General features: G+C 35.9%; 1 protein-coding gene across 2 annotated transcripts in view; it reads left to right on the top strand.

Annotated features, from left to right (window-relative positions):
• The window catches only part of LOC110454351 (autophagy-related protein 2 homolog A-like), a 69,037-nt gene that overhangs the window by 37,020 nt on the left and 10,435 nt on the right, over window positions 1–21,582 (top strand). For both annotated transcript variants that reach the window (XM_021503819.1, XM_021503818.1), the window contains 24 exons: window positions 495–614; window positions 901–1,068; window positions 4,573–4,676; window positions 4,867–5,039; window positions 5,654–5,747; window positions 8,178–8,379; window positions 8,875–9,017; window positions 9,301–9,449; window positions 9,898–10,055; window positions 10,927–11,059; window positions 11,534–11,769; window positions 11,975–12,055; window positions 12,160–12,266; window positions 12,554–12,646; window positions 15,034–15,104; window positions 15,510–15,577; window positions 16,170–16,349; window positions 16,816–16,927; window positions 17,879–18,099; window positions 19,574–19,790; window positions 20,337–20,376; window positions 20,567–20,699; window positions 20,960–21,127; window positions 21,315–21,416. In XM_021503819.1, the coding sequence (XP_021359494.1) occupies window positions 495–614; window positions 901–1,068; window positions 4,573–4,676; window positions 4,867–5,039; window positions 5,654–5,747; window positions 8,178–8,379; window positions 8,875–9,017; window positions 9,301–9,449; window positions 9,898–10,055; window positions 10,927–11,059; window positions 11,534–11,769; window positions 11,975–12,055; window positions 12,160–12,266; window positions 12,554–12,646; window positions 15,034–15,104; window positions 15,510–15,577; window positions 16,170–16,349; window positions 16,816–16,927; window positions 17,879–18,099; window positions 19,574–19,790; window positions 20,337–20,376; window positions 20,567–20,699; window positions 20,960–21,127; window positions 21,315–21,416 (3,273 nt within the window). The remainder of the gene's footprint in view (window positions 1–494; window positions 615–900; window positions 1,069–4,572; window positions 4,677–4,866; window positions 5,040–5,653; window positions 5,748–8,177; window positions 8,380–8,874; window positions 9,018–9,300; window positions 9,450–9,897; window positions 10,056–10,926; window positions 11,060–11,533; window positions 11,770–11,974; window positions 12,056–12,159; window positions 12,267–12,553; window positions 12,647–15,033; window positions 15,105–15,509; window positions 15,578–16,169; window positions 16,350–16,815; window positions 16,928–17,878; window positions 18,100–19,573; window positions 19,791–20,336; window positions 20,377–20,566; window positions 20,700–20,959; window positions 21,128–21,314; window positions 21,417–21,582) is intronic.

Below are 21,582 nucleotides of genomic sequence, written 5' to 3'. Positions count from 1 at the left end.
GTTTATAATGGCAAATGATACTTTGAATATTACATGTTAATAACTTGATTGGAATTATAACCTTGAATTGACAGTTTGATACTTTGAAAATTTTGAGCCAGCCCTACCTCCAAGGGCTGTAGGGTGGGGCTCAAAGGAGTCAGTGTGCTAAAATTTCTTCATTTTCCTTGTTAAGAATCAAAGGTGCTAGTTTCAAATCCTTTTTAGTCTGAAATCTGTATGCTAGATATTGAGTAAGGTGGTTTTATTGTTTTTTGTCACTTTTAATAATATTTCTGTTCATGTTAAAAACAAAATCAACTCTCTGTATAAATAAATCAGGTGACCGTAAAGGCCCATGGGCCTCTTGTTGAACTCTTATGATTCAAAGGTTGGAAGAGTTTATTATGAAATTTCAGGGGTGAATGAGTTGAGTGTTGAATTGCAATGTGGCCCTAATATGTATTGTGAGTTTTCCTTTATAACAATCGTCACTGTTGTTTTGTTTGTTCTAGTTGCTGGTGTTCCATCGAGATGTGGCACCCTCTCCGACCCACTCCAGCCAGATGTACAGCAGCATGCATGGTGGTGCCCCCTGTGTTAAGGCCACCATCAAAAGCCTGGAGCAACTACGGGTAGGGAGAGTGAAAGGGGCTCTTATTTGGATATTGAAAATAGGATTTCTATCCACACCTACAAAATATCTCATCTTTACTTTTATGTGATCTTAACAAAGAATAATATGAAACATTTGTAGCAACAGTTTCAAAGAATCCGCATCTGTCATAGTGGGCTTCCAGTTTGAAGGGTTTGAAGTTTCAAGGGCCTATTGAATGCCCTGTTATCATCACCTTTTTGAGAGAAAATTAACCTGACATGTATATTTTTTAAATATAAACATTCCATAACTGTTTGACACAGGGGTCTCAGAAAGCCAACAGCTTCCCAAGGACAGAGATCAGTTTTGTCCTGGCACAGCTGGAATCAGAGGTGGACATCACCATTGTGGACAGGATCAATAGCCTCATCAAACCCGAGCCAACTAGACGCCCCTATAGTACAAGTGTGGCCACCAACATGACAGGCGGGGTACATAATTATATACCTGTAACTAATAATCACAATACCCATACCTTCTGGCCAGTATACATGTGTCTTCGGGCTACAGTCTTTGGTCATGTAGCTTTTCTGTTCTATAACTCAAAAAAGTTCAATATTCATAGAACCTTTCCCCCCCTTAGGGGTACAATCCAATTGTAATGAATGCTAAAGTAAGACGAGGATATCTCACACCGGGAAAAGTGTGGATACACCAGTCCAGAGTAAGAGATAATTTTGTCAAACTTTTTATGCACATCATTCCAGTAGTCTAGAAGTGTCTTTTGGTATTTGGAAGTTTTCATTATTGCTAATGATCCTGTTACCACGGAAGCAAATTGCCAGAACAGCAATAATAATTATTTCCCAGAGAATATCTCTAAAAATTGTTAAAATAACAATACAAAACATTATGTTTCCATCAGTCTACTTGTTAACAAATTTAGTAGTGCCCGTTAGTTACTATTAAGACATTTTTATCCCCAGTTCTCACCGAAACGTGGGATATAAATTTGGGTCTGTCTGTCTGTCACGCTTCGTTTACGTGCAATAACTACAACAAATATTAACCGATTTTCTTCAAACTTGGTCACAGGGTTAAATTTCTTAAGGGCTCGGCCAAGTTCACTGACCACTCTCAGCGGACCCCATTTGGCGGAGTTATGGCAACTTGAATAATGAAAATCGTCATTATCCGCCGCGCGTTTCGTTTCCGTGCAATAACTACAACAAATGTTAACTGAATTTCTTCAAAATTGGTCACAGGGATAAATTCTACACCATTTGGCGGAGTTATGTCCCCTTGAATAACGAAAACCGTAATTATCTGCTTGGTTTTGTTTCTGTGCAATAAGTACAACAAATGTTAACCGATTTACTTTAAACTTGGTCACAGGGATAAATGCCTTAAGGGCTTGGCCAAGCTAGATGACTACTTTCAGCAGACCCCATTTGGCAGAGTTATTGCCCCTTGAATAACGAAAAAAAACAAATGTTAACCGATTTTCTTCAAACTTCGATTTTGGTGAAAATTGGTATATATGGATATAAGGGGACTGCGAATTCAACCGCATAAGTTTCGTTACCAAAGCAACCACATGGAGGCTTCTGATTGGTCAAATTTAGATATTGGTATATAGGGATATTAGGGGACTGCGAATTCAAACGCATAGGTTATGTTGCCATAGTAACCATATAGCAACCACATGAAGGCTTCTGATTAGTGGAAATTCAGATATTGATCGATTTTGATGAAAATTGGTATGTAAGGCTATAAGGGGACTGCGAATTCAACCACATATGTTTCGTTGCCAAAGCAGCTATACAGAGGATTCTGATTGGTTGCAATTTTGATGAAAATTGGTATATAAGGAGACTGCGAAACCAACCACATATATTTTTTTGCCATAGCAACCACATGGAGGCTTCTGATTGGTCGAAATTTAAATATTTTTTGATTTTTATGAAAATTGGTATATAGGGGTATTAGGGGACTGCGAATAATATCGCATAAGTTTCGTTACCATAGCAACCACGCAGAGGCTTCTGATTGGTCGTAATTCGGATATTGTTCGGTGGTATATAGGGGTATTACGGGACTACAAATTCAATCGTATACGTTTCATTGCCATAGCAACTACACAGAGGATTCTGATTGGTTGCAATTTAGAAATTACTCAATTTTACTCAAATTAAGTTTGTACATTGTAGGTGTACTATGGCGATGCAATCCTTTTCTGATGCATCTTTGCGACTATGGGGGCAATTTGGGTGACATCTGTAATGGTCTGCCATTACAATTAGTACTTGTTGCTGTAGATATTGTTAAGGTCATAGGAGTGTATTGATAAACTGAAATAGGAAGTGCATCCCTAGTTGAAAATCCAATGTAGGGAGACAGTATCACAATTTCCGCATATTCTGATATTTGATATTAAACTGAAAAACTATTGCATGTTTATTATTGACAGAACAGTGTGTTCTCTCAATATTAAAGTATTTCAAAGCAATCCAGGCATTTATTTTTTTATTTATTTTTATCAATGAGTCACATGTGTCCATTTTTCTGTACTTCAGGAACCCGGCTACCTATTTCACTACTGTGAAGTTTTTCAAGAAAGATAACTCTTTACATGCAATTACTATATGTACATGGTTTTATTATAAAATGTCAATTTTTAAACATTTATAGATAATTAATTTTACACAATTTCAGCATTTATTAAATTGATATACATTAATTCAATACTAATCTATGTCAGTATCATTTTTATTGACATTAATTTGCCTAAACTTGTGTCTTTCATTTATTTTTTTCAAAACTCACTCCTTTTTACATAAATTTTCATTTCAAATCCTTTAAATTCTAACAACCTATATTTTTTTTGTGGCAGAAAATTTTCTTTACTTCAACGCAATATAACTACCAAATTGGAAGAAATTCTACTGAGAAATGGTGACACAATCCTATTACCTTAAGATGTTTCAACCAAATTCCTTATGCACATCCAACTCATGCTAAGTTTGCCAACCAATGTGATTTGTGCATATTTACAGATAATCAATGAGGTATAGGGCTTTTTTTTTTCCTTCAAGTTTCAAGCTGTACATTATGTCTCAACAGCACGATATTCACATGTTTAAACCTAACCTCAATTATGTTAACCTACAATATGTCTGCAAGCAGGGGATATTAATTCCACAAATTTGCTTGTACATGTAATTGTTGATGTTTCTACTTTGACCATGGAGACAAAAGGCAAAAAATGCAAACTATTGTTTCTGGAGCAGATTTCAAAAAATATTTCATGCTAGCTTCATGAAACTCAATACTAGGGTTTTGCATATACATTTATTAGTCTTAAGTAGTTGTGCCTTAATTAAGCTGTCCACAAGTTTCTATTTGGACATTTTCCTGTTACCACTGAAACAAATAGCTAAAAAGCAAAATCATTTCTGGTGCACCTCCCCAGAACCATTCTGTGTAACTTTACAAACTTCATATGCACCTCAATCTAGGAAAGTTTTTGCAATTAAATTAAAGTTACTTAAGTAATCTTAACTGCCCAGGCAAATTGAATGGTTTTGAAGCATTGTTGACCATGGTAAACCATCACTAACCATGGCTTTACTACCATCTTTTTAGAATATATAACCAGGGCTGACCATGGTTTGACAGTTTACGTTAATTGGCCAACCCATCCCCTAAACCATGGACTACTTATGCTGTGACCATGATCATATGATCAAACCCTGCTGTTGCTGTGCTCTGCTATGCTTTTGAACATTAGCAATGGTTAACCATGGTCAGTCATTTGCCTTGGTGGTTTAATTTGATAATGTCTTTTTGTAAAAACTTCCAGCATTCTGTCCCCCGACCTCCATCCTTGAAATTCGGATTATCTTTCAACATCTCCTTGGGGGTGGGGGGTCTGAATGATTATGCACTTGTTTTATGTACATGTTTATCTGTATCATACTATGTTGATTGTGTAGATGACTTCCTATGCCCTGAGCCAGGCACTAGATGATGGTCCTGGTACTCAAGAACACAAGTATGACCTACAGATTTCTTGTCCTGCTGCCAAACTTTCACTCAGGTAATAAAAAGATGCGAAATGTTGGGATAGAATTTCCTCAAATTTGTGTTACAGATTACAAAAAAAAAATCACAACAGAAATAATGTAAGAAAATTAAAATTTTAACAGAAATTTTAACAGAAATTATTAAATTTGATAAATATTCTCAGATATTAATCCAATATAAGTATGTGATATCCTACTGTACAGATTTCCCATCCCTGACCTTCGACCCCTATCTCAAGTTGACAAGTTGCCATGGTGGCAGAAAAACCTACGGGATGAGATCCTGATCCTACAAATGTCGGATGTGCTGTTCCAAACCAGCTACCTGTCCTCACAGACCATCTCAGAACTGGAGATCACCTGTAGGGACATCCATGGTCAGTCCAGTAGCCTCACTCCCAGAATTAGGATACTTACACGATCTCTAACAAACTCCCATTATGTATCAAACTATATGAATTGAGATTCATTCATATTATCTAGAATGGAAACACATTTAATACTTTATTTTTTTTTACAAATTGATCTCGGCATTATATTTTCTATGCTGTAAAAGGTTTCAGAAAAAATATATTTTTCTTTTGTTTGTCACCAAATGACTCCTTGGTAAGGTCACAATAAAGATGTTAGAAAACAACAATGGCACTAGCTACTGCAGAAATATAATTCATATGTTCTCTTCAGATTTAGATCAATTTCAATTTTGTAAATGGTATTGCATTGAAATGATAATGAAAGTCATCATATATATTATGATTATATTTTATCAAACCATAAGTGAAATGATAATACTGCAGTAATTTATAGGTTTGTTTGGCATTCTACATTTTGGTTACAGCTTAGGTAATTTATGTGATGACGGACCCCACAGCTATTAATTTCAAGATTTGAAAGTAGTAGTAATCATACTTAGTTACCCCTTACCAGCTACGTGGTTGGCAAAAGAGAATACAATGGAAGGGAGACAAATGTTGTGTCTGTTAAATTCCAGCCTTTTTCAAGATCGACCCAATCAAAGAGGAGCCAGAACCATTTGCTTTTGTGGGTGGTGATGAGAATGAAGATGGGTGCAACAACTTCCCAAGGTAGGGCGCCAGCAGTTGTTAGAGTAAAACATATTAATTCTATTCAAATTCTTACAGTAACACATATTAATTCTATTCAAATTCTTTACAGTAACACATATTAATTCTATTCAATTCTTACAGTAAAACATTAATTCTATACAAATTCTTACAGTGAAACATATTAATTCTATACAAATTCTTACAGCAAAACATATTAATTCTATACAAATTCTTACAGTGAAACATATTAATTCTATTCAAATTCTCACAGTAAAACATTAATTCTATACAAATTCTTACAGTAACACATATTAGTTCTATTCAAATTCTTAACAGTAACACATATTAATTCTACTCAAATTCTTACAGTAACACATATTCAGTCTATTCAAATTCTTACAGTGAAACATTAATTCTATTCAAATTCTTACAGTGAAACATATTAATTCTTACAGTAAAACATATTAATTCTATACAAATTCTTACAGCAAAACATATTAATTCTATACAAATTCTTACAGTAACACATATTAGTTCTATTCAAATTCTTAACAGTAACACATATTAATTATATTCAAATTCTTAACAGTAACACATATTAATTCTACTCAAATTCTTACAGTAACACATATTCAGTCTATTCAAATTCTTACAGTGAAACATATTAATTCTATTCAAATTCTCACAGTAAAACATTAATTCTATACAAATTCTTACAGTAAAACATATTAATTCTATACAAATTCTTACAGTGAAACATATTAATTCTTACAGTAAAACATATTAAGTCTATTCAAATTCTTACAGTAACACATCTTAATTCTATTCAAATTCTTAACAGTAACACATATTAATTCTACTCAAATTCTTACAGTAACACATATTGATTCTATTCAAATTCTTAACAGTAACACATATTAATTATATTCAAATTCTTAACAGTAACACATATTAATTCTACTCAAATTCTTACAGTAACACATATTGATTCTATTCAAATTCTTAACAGTAACACATATTAGTTCTATTCAAATTCTTAACAGTAACACATATTAATTATATTCAAATTCTTAACAGTAACACATATTAATTCTACTCAAATTCTTACAGTAACACATATTAGTTCTATTCAAATTCTTAACAGTAACACATATCAATTCTATTCAAATTCTTAACAGTAACACATATCAATTCTATTCAAATTCTTAACAGTAACACATATTAATTATATTCAAATTCTTAACAGTAACACATATTAGTTCTATTCAAATTCTTAACAGTAACACATATCAATTCTATTCAAATTCTTACAGTAAAACATATTTATTCTATTCAAATTCTTACAGTAACAGATATTAATTCGATTCAAATTCTTACAGTGAAACATTAATTCTATTCAAATTCTTACAGTAAAACATTAATTCTATACAAATTCTTACAGTGAAACATATTAATTCTTACAGTAAAACATATTAATGCTATTCAAATTCTTACAGTAACACATATTGATTCTATTCAAATTCTTAACAGTAACACATATTAGTTCTATTCAAATTCTTAACAGTAACACATATTAATTATATTCAAATTCTTAACAGTAACACATATTAATTATATTCAAATTCTTAACAGTAACACATATTAATTCTCTTCAAATTCTTACAGTAACACATATTAGTTCTATTCAAATTCTTAACAGTAACACATATTAATTCTACTCAAATTCTTACAGTAACACATATTGATTCTATTCAAATTCTTAACAGTAACACATATTAATTATATTCAAATTCTTAACAGTAACACATATTAATTATATTCAAATTCTTAACAGTAACACATATTAATTATATTCAAATTCTTAACAGTAACACATATCAATTCTATTCAAATTCTTACAGTAACAGATATTAATTCGATTCAAATTCTTACAGTGAAACATTAATTCTATTCAAATTCTTACAGTAAAACATTAATCCTATACAAATTCTTACAGTAAAACATATTAATTCTATTCAAATTCCAGATAAGTTTTGACTTCTTCATATTCACCAATTTAGAGATTAGGTAGAAAAGGACTAATTCAGCTAAGGGTCTAAGAAAGTACAAAATTACTTATTTGACAAGGCAATCATATTACAAAGTTTTTTTTATCTTCGCAGTTCAAGAAGGGGGAGGGGGGCTTAGAAATCTTACGCTTTCTACATGACTGCATAGTTTGTATCCTATTTGGTTTGACATATCACTAGGGTAAGGTGATGTAAAAATCTAAGTGAGCAATACAGACATTCATGGTTGCTAATATCTTAATTAAACTTGATATTTTACTGATATTAATTTAAGAAGATTGTTTTTATTACATGCTCCATATACAGTTTACAGAACAGAACTTAAACAGTTTACAGAACAGAGGTTACCTGGTACTAATTGATATGTATTACTATATAGACTGTCCATCAAGTTCTCTAACAAGACCACATCAGTACTGGAGGAGGAGCCTGTGGAATCAGAAGACAACACACCTCAGGATTCTCTCCATGGGGCGTGTCTGTTCACAAAGAGGGACCCCTCGCCTTTCTCAAACAAAAAGAACATGTATGGAAAAGAGGAATACAGTGAAAAGGACCAGTCTACTCATGTCAGTGAGGAGGTAAAGTTGGAGTCATTGTCATTCAGATCTTAGTCACTAAGTCAAAGGTCACTGTGGATAAGTACATATAAAACAAGTTCTTGTTTATAGATAAACTTCTGCCCTATGTTCTGGTGAGGTATTGACTTGGACATTATCCAGGTATCTTCACTACTGTGTCATACTTTATGTTAAGATACTGACTAGCATAGTACCTAGAAAACTGTTTACTTGCATCATAAGGTCTGTTAAGGTTCTGACTGATATACTTCATGTAACTTTGTACTTGTTCCTTAAGTACGGTTGAGGTACTGACTTGGACAGTCACCAGGTAACCTTACATCTTATTTATACTGTGTTTTATAGATGATAACTGTTTGTTCTTGGATCAATGAACACCCTTTTAATTTCTCTCTGTGGTTATGTATTAAGTTGGTTGATACATGAAAATGAGTATGTAACCATTTATTTTTCCCACAGGAGAATTAGTATGTTACCATTTTATTTTCCCCATAGATGATTATGCCTGGAGATCGGAGGGAGATCCAGGAGTTCCAAGAGAAGTCACTAGGCAACACACACATGACCTTGGAGTTCTCTCTGCCCTTTGTTGACCTCTACATTCCTGATAAACACTTCTATGAAGTTCTGTACAATAGGTAGGCCTACCGCTACTATTTCAGACTATCTAATTCATACAGTGGACACTTAAAGATTCAACATCATACTTTTGATTTTTCAGAAAATGGATAAAGGCAAGCAAATTATTCCTTCACAATACTGTTAGCTGTGTATTATTACATGGATGGATTTTCCAATTGCTATTATAATACCATGATATAGAATTAAAGATCTTTTAATTTGCGATACAGATCATTATTTTAAAACATAATTGAGTTAGATGAGTACATAGTATTTACTATCCAACTGTTGATATTGAAGGGTAAATAGCGACCTGTTACTATGGGAACCGATGGCCCCCTCACCTCTCCAGACACAGGACCCATTACTGGCTGCGCCCTTTGACCTCAGCTGCTACCCAAATGCCCTCCAGGATTCCTTCCACATGGCTAAGTCAGCTATCAAGTACGGTAGGTATACCCTTTTTTAAAGTATTTCTACTACTTACATTGTGATACTTTGTGTAAAATTAAACATATATTTCGAATATTAAAGTAAGTAATTTTGAAAGAAAGAAAAGATATTTAGAAACCTAGATGCCTGTAAAATAGTATTAACCTTGTAGTAGCTTTGTTCATGTGATTAAGTATTCTAAAAATAACAAAAAGAAAAATGATATTAAATCAAGAGTTTAAACAAATCGATGATCATCCTCCCAAATAATATTGTTTACAAGTTCTGTCTGATCAATTTGTAGGTGTGCCTTTCTTTTATCAAAGTAATGAAAAAGTTCTGAAAAAAATTAAAACAAAAATTGTAGATACATCAGAGTGATTCAGATTGGGCTAAGAGAATCTTTGCCAAATGCTTCTTTTTTAAAAACCAGATAAACATGTACCTGTCTCCGCTTGTTGACAGAATCTTCAGACGAGGAGGACGACACAAGCTTTGGCTACTACAGTATACATGACTCCCGTTATCCCCGACGGAAACCCACCAAGAAGGAACAACCTAGTAAATTGTGTCTGTCACTAAAGATAGACAAAGGCAAGCTCACTGCTATCACTAACTCTCAGGTAAGGTTTTTTTTTTTCATTTCTGCTAATTTTGATATTCAATTTGTTTAATGTCAGGTTATCAAGAATATAGAGAAAAGTGCATTTTAATTTGGAGATGTTTTACCGATTACTGAGTAGACATAGGTTTATTCCAGGTTGGTTTAAACAATATTTATTTCATATGTCATATATAATAAGTACACAGGTTAATAGGAATATAAATAGGATCTGGCAACAAGATTTTAAATCTTATATAAAGCCATATCTTCCAGGTTGGGCACCATATTTCATAGCCTAATGAATATTGTCAGTCTCCTAATTGGCCTGTCTAAAAAAAAAACATAGGAGATCAGATAATGTACCATATGAAAGTTTGATATTGGTGATACACAAATTCGCTTGCTAAAACAGCTGATTTTCTAAATCTACTTGGATTGAACACATATTTTGATTTTTCTAGGCAGTGTTAACAAGATAACAAACTTTATGTAGTGTAGGTTTTAATTACCTTTTAAACAGAACGTATCTCGAGGTTGATACTATCATCTATTGGAAAAAGAATGGTTAGGTAAATCCCGTATCGAGATATTTTGCATTTTTAGGTAGAGAGGACCCAGGGAGAGGTGGTAGTCCTCCTGGTTTCTAGGTTTTATATACCCGTGTATTTTGTATTACAGGTAGAGAAGACCCAGGGAGAGGTGGTAGTCCTCCTGGTTTCTAGGTTTATTTTGTATTACAGGTAGAGAAGACCCACAGAGAGGTGGTTGTCCTCCTTGTTTCTAGGTTTTATATACCCATGTATTTTGTATTACAGGTAGAGAAGACCCACAGAGAAGTGGTAGTCCTTCCTGTTTCTAGGTTTTATATACCCATGTATTTCGTTTTTCAGGTAGAGAAGACCCACGGAGAAGTGGTAGTCCTCCTGGAGGATGCCAATATCTTCACTGTAGCTAATCACAATGGTGACCCCAGCCTTCAGTATGTCTGCTTCTTCAGCCACAAGGCAGAACTCTACCACTGTGGTATGTAAGGTTATGTAATGCTTATTTTCATGCTGATCATGTTTATTGATTTCATACAGAAATTATTTAATGTAATTTGTTGAGAATGTTTCTTTTATAGAAACGTTTTATGTCTGGCAGAGAAAAGAGAGAATTAAAAAGGAAAGTTATCAATTTTTACACAATTAACTTTGTGGGTTTAAATATTTCTAAACATAAACATCATATACAGCACAATTTTCACAATTACTTTAAACTTTTTTTATAATTCGAAACAGAATCAAGTGTTTCAAAAATGACATGGTACAATGAGTTATTTATTTATGTATAAAAATAGATGAAAATATATTAGAAAATAAGGGAGATACATAGACACTTTCATGTTACACTCACTACCGTCAATCTCTGTGATTATATAAACTACCAGCCGTTTACTTGGAGCTTTTCAAGAAGCTTGTAAAATGTATTTAACTTGTGATCCTGGATATGTTTCAGCTAACGTAGATGATGCTTTAAAGGATAAGACAGTCAATCTGACACGGGAAGATATATGTAGGGTTGCTGACCACCTCAGGGACCACAGACTGGTACACAAGACTGACCCTGGGGTCATGGCCAAGTCCATGGAAATGTCTTATGACATGGATACCAATGATATGGTATCAGTTGCTGTTAAAATCAAACTGGATTCTACACCCATTAACGATCTAACAAAGGATGAAAAAATTAAGGTCAGTCTTGAAGTATTAACTCTGAATTATTAAATACCTGGTGTCAAGATAAAAACTCTGAAGTATTAAATACCTGGTGTCAAGCTAAAAAAATCTCTCAAATATTTTAATACTTTCTGATACCAAAAAAAAGTTGAATTTTAGAAACAAGATGCTTTAGTGAATATAACCTTGCTGAATGACCTTAAAATTGTCATGGTTAAAGGAGTTCCTGGTGGCAGTGGGAATCCGAGGGGGAACTCTGCGACACAAGATGGCAGCAGCTGATCAGAGCTGGATTTCACAGGTAACTTGTCTGTATAAAACTCGTGTATGTTAATTTGTCTCTGACTTAATGCAAATTTAACCGAATGTTTTTTGTTAAGTAAACGTTGGTGTTCTGTATTGTAGGTACTGGCATTTCTTGATGTGAAAGATTATGATATACTTGGCTACACCATGGCTAAAGTTTTGACAGAGCTACATGTACATTTATGGGACTGCGCTGTTGATTACAGGTAGGCAGAAACTTCATGAGTAAAACATGTACATACTTGCCAAACTCTATACACTGAAGACTCATGAAAAATGGACAGACCTGAAATATTTTATATCTTTAAAACTATGTTAATCACGTCTGTTAATGTATACAAGATAATAGAATGATGAAACTCTAACATTTGTATAGCTTTATCTGGTAGATCACAAACTGTAAAGTTCTGCAATTCAAGCCATCAATGTCTATTAGTAGATTTGCTTTTATTCTGTACTGAATGTATAATGATAATACTGTTGAATACTTCAGACCACTTCACATCAAGACAAATGCAGTGTTAATGGCAGAGAGCTTTAGTATTTCCAGCAATATTATAGCCGAGTCTCCTACCTCACTTCTCAGGTACGTGTTAGCCAAGTCTCCTACCTCACTACTCAGGAAGATGTTAGCCAAGTCTCCTACCTAGCTACTCAGGAAGATGTTAGCCAAGTCTCCTACCTCACTACTCAGGTCGATGTTAGCCAAGTCTCCTACCTAGCTACTCAGGAAGATGTTAGCCAAGTCTGATACCAAGCTACTCAGGTAGATGTTAGCCACATCTCCTACCTAGCTACTCAGGAAGATGTTAGCCAAGTCTCCTACCAAGCTACTCAGGTAGATGTTAGCCGCATTTCCTACCTAGCTACTCAGGTAGATGTTAGCCAAGACTCCTACCTTACTTCTCAGGTATGTGTTAGCCAAGTCTCCTACCTCACTACTCAGGAAGATGTTAGCCAAGTCTCCTACCTCACTACTCAGGTACGTGTTAGCCAAGTCTCCTACCTAGCTACTCACGTAGATGTTAGCCAAGTCTCCTACCTCACTACTCAGGAAGATGTTAGCCAAGTCTCCTACCTCACTACTCAGGAAGATGTTAGCCAAGTCTCCTACCTAGCTTCTCAGGTAGATGTTAGCAAAGTCCCCTACCTAACTTCTCAGGTACGTGTTAGCCAAGTCTCCTACCTCACTACTCAGGTACGTGTTAGCCAAGTCTCCTACCTCACTACTCAGGAAGATGTTAGCCAAGTCTCCTACCTCACTACTCAGGTAGATGTTAGCCAAATCCCCTACCTAGCTACTCAGGTAGATGTTAGCCACATCTCCTACCTAGCTACTCAGGAAGATGTTAGCCAAGTCTCCTACCAAGCTACTCAGGTAGATGTTAGCCACATCTCCTACCTAGCTACTCAGGAAGATGTTAGCCAAGTCTCCTACCTCACTACTCAGGTCGATGTTAGCCAAGTCTCCTACCTAGCTACTCACGTAGATGTTAGCCAAGTCTCCTACCTCACTTCTCAGGTACGTGTTAGCAAAGTCTCCTACCTCACTTCTCAGGTAGATGTTAGTCAAGTCTCCTACCTCACTACTCACATAGATGTTAGCCAAGTCTCCTACCTAGCTTCTCAGGGAGATGTTAGCAAAGTCTCCTACCTAACTTCTCAGGTACGGGGTAGCCAAGTCTCCTACCTCACTTCTGAGGGACTTGTTAGCCAAGTCTCCTACCTCACTTCTCAGGTAGATGTTTGTCAAGTCTCCTACCTCACTACTCAGGTAGATGTTAGTCAAGTATCCTACCTCACTACTCAGGTAGATGTTAGCCAAGTCCCCTACCTCGCTACTCAGGTATATGGTAGCCAAGTCTCCTCCCTCACTACTCAGGTAGATGTTAGCCAAGTCCCCTACCTCGCTACTCAGGTATATGGTAGCCAAGTCTCCTCCCTCACTACTCAGGTAGATGTTAGCCAAGTCCCCAACCTAGCTACTCAGGTAGATGTTAGCCAAGTTTCCTACCTCACTACTCAGGTAGATGTTAGCCAAGTCTCCTACCTAGCTTCTCAGGTAGATGTTAGCAAAGTCTCCTACCTAACTTCTCAGGTACGTGTTAGCCAAGTCTCCTACCTCACTACTCAGGTAGATGTTAGCCAAGTCCCCTACCTAGCTACTCAGGTAGATGTTAGCCAAGTTTCCTACCTCACTACTCAGGTAGATGTTAGCCAAGTCTCCTACCTCACTACTCATGTAGATGTTAGTCAAGTCTCCTACCTAGCTACTCAGGTAGATGTTAGCCACATCTCCTACCTAGCTACTCAGGTAGATGTTAGCCAAGCCTCCTACCTCACTACTCAGGTAGATGTTAGCCAAGTCTCCTACCTCGCTACTCAGGTAGATGTTAGCCAAGTCTCCTACATAGCTACTCAGGTAGATGTTAGCCAAGTCTCCTACCTAGCTACTCATGTAGATGTTAGCCAAGTCTCCTACCTCCCTCCTCAGGTAGATGTTAGTCAAGTATCCTACCTAGCTACTCAGGTAGATGTTAGCCAAGTCTCCTACATAGCCGAGTCTCCTACCTCACTTCTCAGGTACGTGTTAGCCAAGTCTCCTACCTAGCTACTCAGGTAGATGTTAGCCAGGTTTCCTACCTAGCTTCTCAGGTAGATGTTAGCCAAGTCTCCTACCTAGCTACTCAGGTACGTGTTAGCCAAGTCTCCTACCTAGCTACTCAGGTAGATGTTAGCCAAGTCTCCTACCTCACTACTCAGGTATGTGTTGCTATAGAAACAGTTTGTTCAATACAGATATGTTTGTTTCTTTAACATAACCTCTTTTCAAACTCAATGTTTTTCTTTTTGTTCGTTGAAGAAAAAAAAAAGAAAAATGGAGGTGCATGCATAGTAACAAAATAAGCACATACATTGTATTCCATTTGAGGCTGTTTCATGTATCAAATGATGTATTCTTTCTCTTTTCAGATTTGTTTTAGATGATGCATCCCTATTCTTGTCTCAAAAACCTGTGAACACAATGCCAAACTTGAGGAAAGGTATGCCATGCATTTTCAAAGTTTCCATGCATTTTCAAAGTTTCCATGATATTCTTTTAAAGCTAATTTACTTGTAATACATTCAAATGTCATGATCTAGATGCTAGTGTTGACTATAAAACACATTCAGGATACATGACAGGTAAATGGGGTATGAAGTATAGATATGATGTCTTTACAGTGACAGTGTATATATGAAGGTAGGATTTCTTTAATGGTGATACAGATATTTGATAAGAGATATGTAATGTTACAGAGAGAAAGGTGATCACACATGGTCAAATGAAGTGGTTATCTCTACTTGATTTTTGAAATGTACCAGTCATTCTTAAAAAAAAACATTTAAAACTGAACTAATGTTAAATATTGGTGTCTGTCCATTGCTAGCTGTTGTTGTTTTTCCAGATTATGTGTGTGTGGCGGACTTGGAGAGGTTTGAATTATCACTGCGGTTCAGTGATGGCAAGGATCTGGTAAGTCGGGTAATACACAGCTTGTGTACTCTTATTGTCCAGTGTTGTCCCTTTGGAATCAAAGAAAAGCAATTATTTGACCTCTCTGATACGTTAGACCTCTTTTCATTATGTTCATGTATAACATTGTGTAATGCTGTATTATCACAGCATTGTATTGTTTTGTACTGTATATGTGATGTCTTCTCTCCGATGTGTTTTAAAACACAAGGAATAAATGAACTGAATCTGATACAACAGTTAATCCTCAATGACAAAGGACCAGTTTCTTTTTCACTCCTAGCAAAGAACCGTCATCATCAATAGAGTTGGCATATTGGGCAGCTTTGACTGAACACAATAAGTGATATTTATCATGCAAAACATTTATGTTATTTCCTCACCTGCCTCAAATGGCCAGATTGAACTTATGCCATGGTGCAGCAATTATATGTGTACCTGACAAGGTAATTCTAAAAAAAAAATTTTGTATGCCTGTTTTTTCGAGGTCCCACATAGGTTGATCAATGCTTTCAGTATCTGAATTAGCTTTGAAATAAGACAAATCAGTGTTATTTTGTATGACACAAAGTTTGTGTTTTTAATCTTACAGAAATTTCCTAAGACAGACTTGAAGGTTCTGACAAACCGACTGAACCTGCGGACCTGTTCTGACTCGTGCAAGGCCCTGATGGAACTGATTCAGTATTTTGCCAATGACGGAGATCTGTACTTCCATGAAGAGACACCTAGTCTAAGGGACAGCACTCAGGACCTGGTAGTGGGCGACGAGGTGACAATATCTATCTCAGGGGTTCTGTGATCATTAAGTCTGGGATATTTGTGTTATGTTGTCATATTTGAAAGTTATTTCTACAATGTAATGTCTGGGTTTCATCCATAAACTTATATCGGTTTAAATTATTGAAAATGCATATTAAACAGTGTAAGAAGGACTGTAAGTGAAAGGGGTTTTCTTTTTTTTATATAGTCAGTTTGAATTTAATCTTTATACATGTATAATTGTTTCAATTAATTTTCCCTGAAATCTGGAACTTTGTTCTTGTAAAGATTAAAACTTGTGTAAAATGCTGATACAGTAAACCATGTCTAGTGCAAACAAACTCATTATAATTCTTGCTTGTAACACAATTTGTTTTTGTCCTCTTAAATGGAATTGTGCCATGAACAGCAACTCAGTATTAAAATTTCTTATAGAGATTATTTTAAATTTCATAACTATGTTATTGTTTCTCCAGCTTCAGGATTCAGCCACTGAAGATGGAGATGCTGTAGGGCTGACTGTGTCACGCCAAGGACATCTAGAGACTCTGGTAGAGGACGCGATGTTAGAATCCCAACAGGCAGCAAGTATGTACCCCACAACTATGGTGTAGGATCTAAATAGAAATCACAAGTATGTTCCCCACAACTACGATGTGTAGGATATATATAATAATAACAAGTATGTACACCACAACTACGATGTGTAGGATATATATAATAATAACAAGTATGTACACCACAACTACGATGTGTAGGATATATATAGTAATAACAAGTATGTACACCACAACTGCGATGTGTAGGATATATACAGTAATAACAAGTATGTCCGTCCGGCGTCAACTTTTTACTGATATTGGGCCTGTAGCATGCTGGGATGAAGGGCTACCAAGTTTGTTCGATTGAATGACCTTGACCCACCTTCAAGGTCACAGGGGTCAAATGTCTTAAAATCTTCAAACGACTTCTTCTCAATAACCAAAAGGCAGAGGGTACTGATATTGGGCCTGTAGCATGCTGGGATTAAGGGCTACCAAGTTTGTTCAAATGAATGACCTTTTCCCACTTTCAACCTAATGTCCTTGTTCAACATTCGAGGTCACAGGCATCATATGTTTAAAAAAATTAATAGGTTCTTATGAATCAAACACTGATATTCTGCCTGTATCTGTTATTTAGTCCACTATTAAGATTACAAGTGTGAGATTAATACCAGGTGAGCGATGCAGGCCCATTGGGCCTCTTGTTTGAAACAGGGTAACGAGAACTTCCATTAGATTTCAGATTTGATGTTAAAGCATAATTGGTCTCTGATAACCATTTTCCCTGTATTTATCACCTTTGAAATACTAACAGCAGGTATTTTGATTGACACTACATATATACAATAGTAAGTAGATGTAAAATGTAGTACATTTGTACATTAGAAACTTAATTAGTTTATACGTATTTTTGAAGTAATAATAGAGATGGATGATACAGGATCAATGTGCCTTTTAGTCTAGCTCTGACAACTCACCTGATTCTATTCGACAGATCTCCCAGAGAATGCTTCGCCGTCTTCTACCACAGAGGTTTACTTTGTTACCAATGGCGGAGGGACATCACAACCAGTGCCACCTGCTGGAGGGATTCGGCCAATTGTGATTTCTGACAGTGCTGATTCGTTTGCAAGTAGTGCATTATCGGAGCGGATGGAGGTGATGAGTGATGATGAAGAATTCTGTGTCATCGATGACCCTGGACTTGGTATCATGGTTAGTTTGCTGTAATAAATTTTGACATATTTTTTGTCTCGCCTGTGACGGATGTCGCGGAGGCGGGACTGAGGTGTTACTTTTCCGGTGGCTATGGCGGCAGCATCGTTTTTCACATCATCTTCCTAAATGTAAAGCTTTTGCCTTTAGCTGTGTATTATATGCTGTATCTCAAATATTTAAAGTGTTACACTAATTAAACTTAGACTGTAAGTTGGGATGATCAGTACCATCTTTAGGGTTACAACGTCAATGTTTTAATGGAATAAGACAACAAACATGGCCTCAGTATACTGGCTTCTGATTGGTCGAAATTCAAATGTTTGAATTTGCTCAAACTTTTTATGTGAGTTTATTTTGTCACTGCGAACTCAGCCGCAACACCTGTTTCGGATTTGACATAATGGCCACCTTATACTGTCTTCTGATTGGTTGAAATTCAATTATTTTCCCATTTCAATCAAATTTGGTAAGTACATGTATATTGGCACTGCAAACTCAGTCGCAACATCCGTTTTCTGATTTGACAAAATGGCTGCTGTATATTGGGTTCTGATTGGTCGAAATTCAGTTACCGTTCGATTTCGTTCAAATTTGGTATATAGATGTATCTTGGCACTACGAACCAACTGCGACTTCTGTTTCCTGGTTTGACAAAATGCCCGTCTTATACTGGCATTTGATTGGTCTTAATTCAGTTCTTGTTCAATATCAGTCAAATTTGGTATGTACTTGTATCTTGGCACTGCAAACTCAACCATGACATTCATTTTATTATTTGACAAAATGGCCACTGTTTATTTGCTTCAGATTGGTCGAAATTCAGTTATTGTTTGATTTCGCTAAAAATCAGTATGTAAGTGTATTTTTGCACTGTGAACGCAACCGCGGCATTCGTGTTTGATCTGACAAGACAGTCTGCATATACTGGCTTCTGCATGATTGGTCGAAATTCACAAATATTTTGATTTTGCTCAAATTTGGTATGTATGTGTATTATGGCACTACGAGATACGTTCTCCTATATACATTTGGTTTTCAGAATACGGGGATAGTTCGGGGGACACATGTAATGGCCGGCTCCCAGCACTTGTTCCTTTTATGCCTCCATGTTGATTTATTGCCAAACTTGTTTATTAAATGTAAAATTCCGAACTTCGGCTCAAACTTACACATTGAATCTTATGCTCAAAGCGGGGACAGGCGAGACATCTAATTACGCGTAATTCTTGTTTTATTTTAAATTAGCGGGAATTGTTTTTACATCTTTCTCAATGATTATAAGTTTATATTCCTTTGAAAAAAAAAATGAAAAAAAATCATTTCAGCCATATATCCAGTCAAAGATGTTGTCATTTAGTCCTTGTAAAAAAAAAAAAAATGAAAACATTAAACATTCTTGGGAAAAAAGACAAAATGAGAAAATAAAATTGTTGAGATAACTAGGAAATAAAACATCTGTTTAATCAAACAGCCACGGGATGGTGAACCTTCTATTCGAGTGCTGGTTACAGACCCTATAGAGATTAAAGAAAACTTCTTCAGCCAGCCGCTTGGTCGGACTGACCTGTTAAAGTCCCCAGACCACTACCCACTGGCGGAGCAGCGGTACACTCTGAAGGAGATGACTCTAGTCTGGTACATTTACGGGGGAAGTGACTTCAAGCCCTGTAACGTTGACAACACACAAGGTAAGGAACACATTGATACAGTCAACATATATACTGGGATAAAGTAACATGCATTGTGTCATATATAAATAGAAAAATGGCATAAAAAATATATAGAAAATGACTTCCCATTTCATATGACATTGTCAAGTTTTAATCCTCCCCGAAATATTTGTTTTCGGGAGCATGTAGTTTTCGCTTTGTCCAACCATGTCACTGTGTTTCCCCGTGTCCGAAACTCATGTTTTACAGACAGTAACTTTTTAAATGAAACTTAATATTGTTATCTCTTCAAGGATACATTATATCTATTAAAACCAATCAGAGATGGATGCTTGCCTCTTTTGAAAAAGAAAATCTCTTGATTTAGGAGTAACTAGGTGACATATTTTCTAGAACTACAATAGGGCATATGCCCTCCAAACCAGGAGCTTATTCTTGGAGCATATGTTGGTTCTGCCGACCTTTTATTCTAGTTTCATTATTTTTGCAAGCCTCTGATGGGCTCGAGAGTTCAAAGACTGTTCACAATGCTGTGCATTATATTATTTGTTTTATGTTCCACAGGAAAAGAAGCGGTGTATTCTACTAGATCAAAGGAGCATGGGTAAGTGTATATATGAATTTGTAATAGATGATTTTCAGTGATAGTGAAATCTGTTTAATATACATTGTGTATGTTAGTATTTTTGTAAATTTGTAAGAATGTATAACCTATATTTTTGCTAAACTTGGTTGAAGTGGTAAGTATAACTGTGTATTGAGGTAACTGAGAATGTCAGAGTGACCTGTTTCAGGGATGGGTCACCAATCCTAGGTATGAGGTACACCACCAAAGCAAGTACAGAGACTGTTAACAGATCACCCTGGCAATCCCGTGGCGGGCCAGGCAGAGACACCACAACGCTCATGGAACTTCAGCTCACCAAGGTCAGTATTTAGGTCAAGGTTACTAAGTAAACCATTGTAGTGAAGGTTACAAAACAGTGGGAAGAACATTCCTGGACATTTTTATTTTGGAATGGATTTAAAAATTAATGACTCATAGTTCAAAGTTATCATTTTGTCTAACCAATGACACCAAGTTTGTCTTGGTGAATAATTTACTTTACTACCTGTATATGTTTTATACCCGAGCTATACACAAATAAAGGCTGTGGTATGTTTATATGTGATGTTAAATGTGGTAGGTCCAGATGCAGCATGAAAAGTACCCAAGTAACACGGAGCAGGCCTCCAGACAGATCCTCCTCATCAATGACCTTGAACTGCGAGACCGCCTCGAGAGCTCAAACATCAACAAGTTTCTGTACCGTTACTCCTCAGAGAGTATGCCTAGACAATCCAATGCCAACATGGTAAGTAAGAACCTCTATTTATAACATGTAAGTCTACAGTTACAGTAGTTTTATTAAAAGAATACTTTGTGAAGATAAAGTGTAGAAGGTGTCCACAGTATACTGACAGCTCTATTATTATTCCATTATAAATACTTATATTAAAAAAATTCTATACAAATCACAGTCGTTTTTTATTGTATTTCAGCTTTTAGTGAAAGCCATTCACACACGTCCAGACCCCACCGTGAGGGCGGAGGAGTGTGCCCTCCGTGTCTCTGTCCAACCCCTCCGGCTCAATGTGGACCAGGTGAGATTATACTTCACAAATGATTATTTAACTCATTCACCCCTGAAATTTCTTAATGAACTATTCCAACCTTTGAATTGGAGGAGTTCAAATGTGTCATCAGGGGTGAATGAGTTAATAATGATAATACCTTCACAGAATTATCTTCTTTGCTTTAATAGTCTGC

Source organism: Mizuhopecten yessoensis, unplaced genomic scaffold (genome assembly GCF_002113885.1).
Source record: "Mizuhopecten yessoensis strain PY_sf001 unplaced genomic scaffold, ASM211388v2 scaffold7781, whole genome shotgun sequence".
NCBI lineage: Eukaryota > Metazoa > Mollusca > Bivalvia > Pectinida > Pectinidae > Mizuhopecten > Mizuhopecten yessoensis.
Note: the sequence above shows the minus strand (reverse complement) of the source record. Positions and strands in the feature narration are given on the sequence as shown.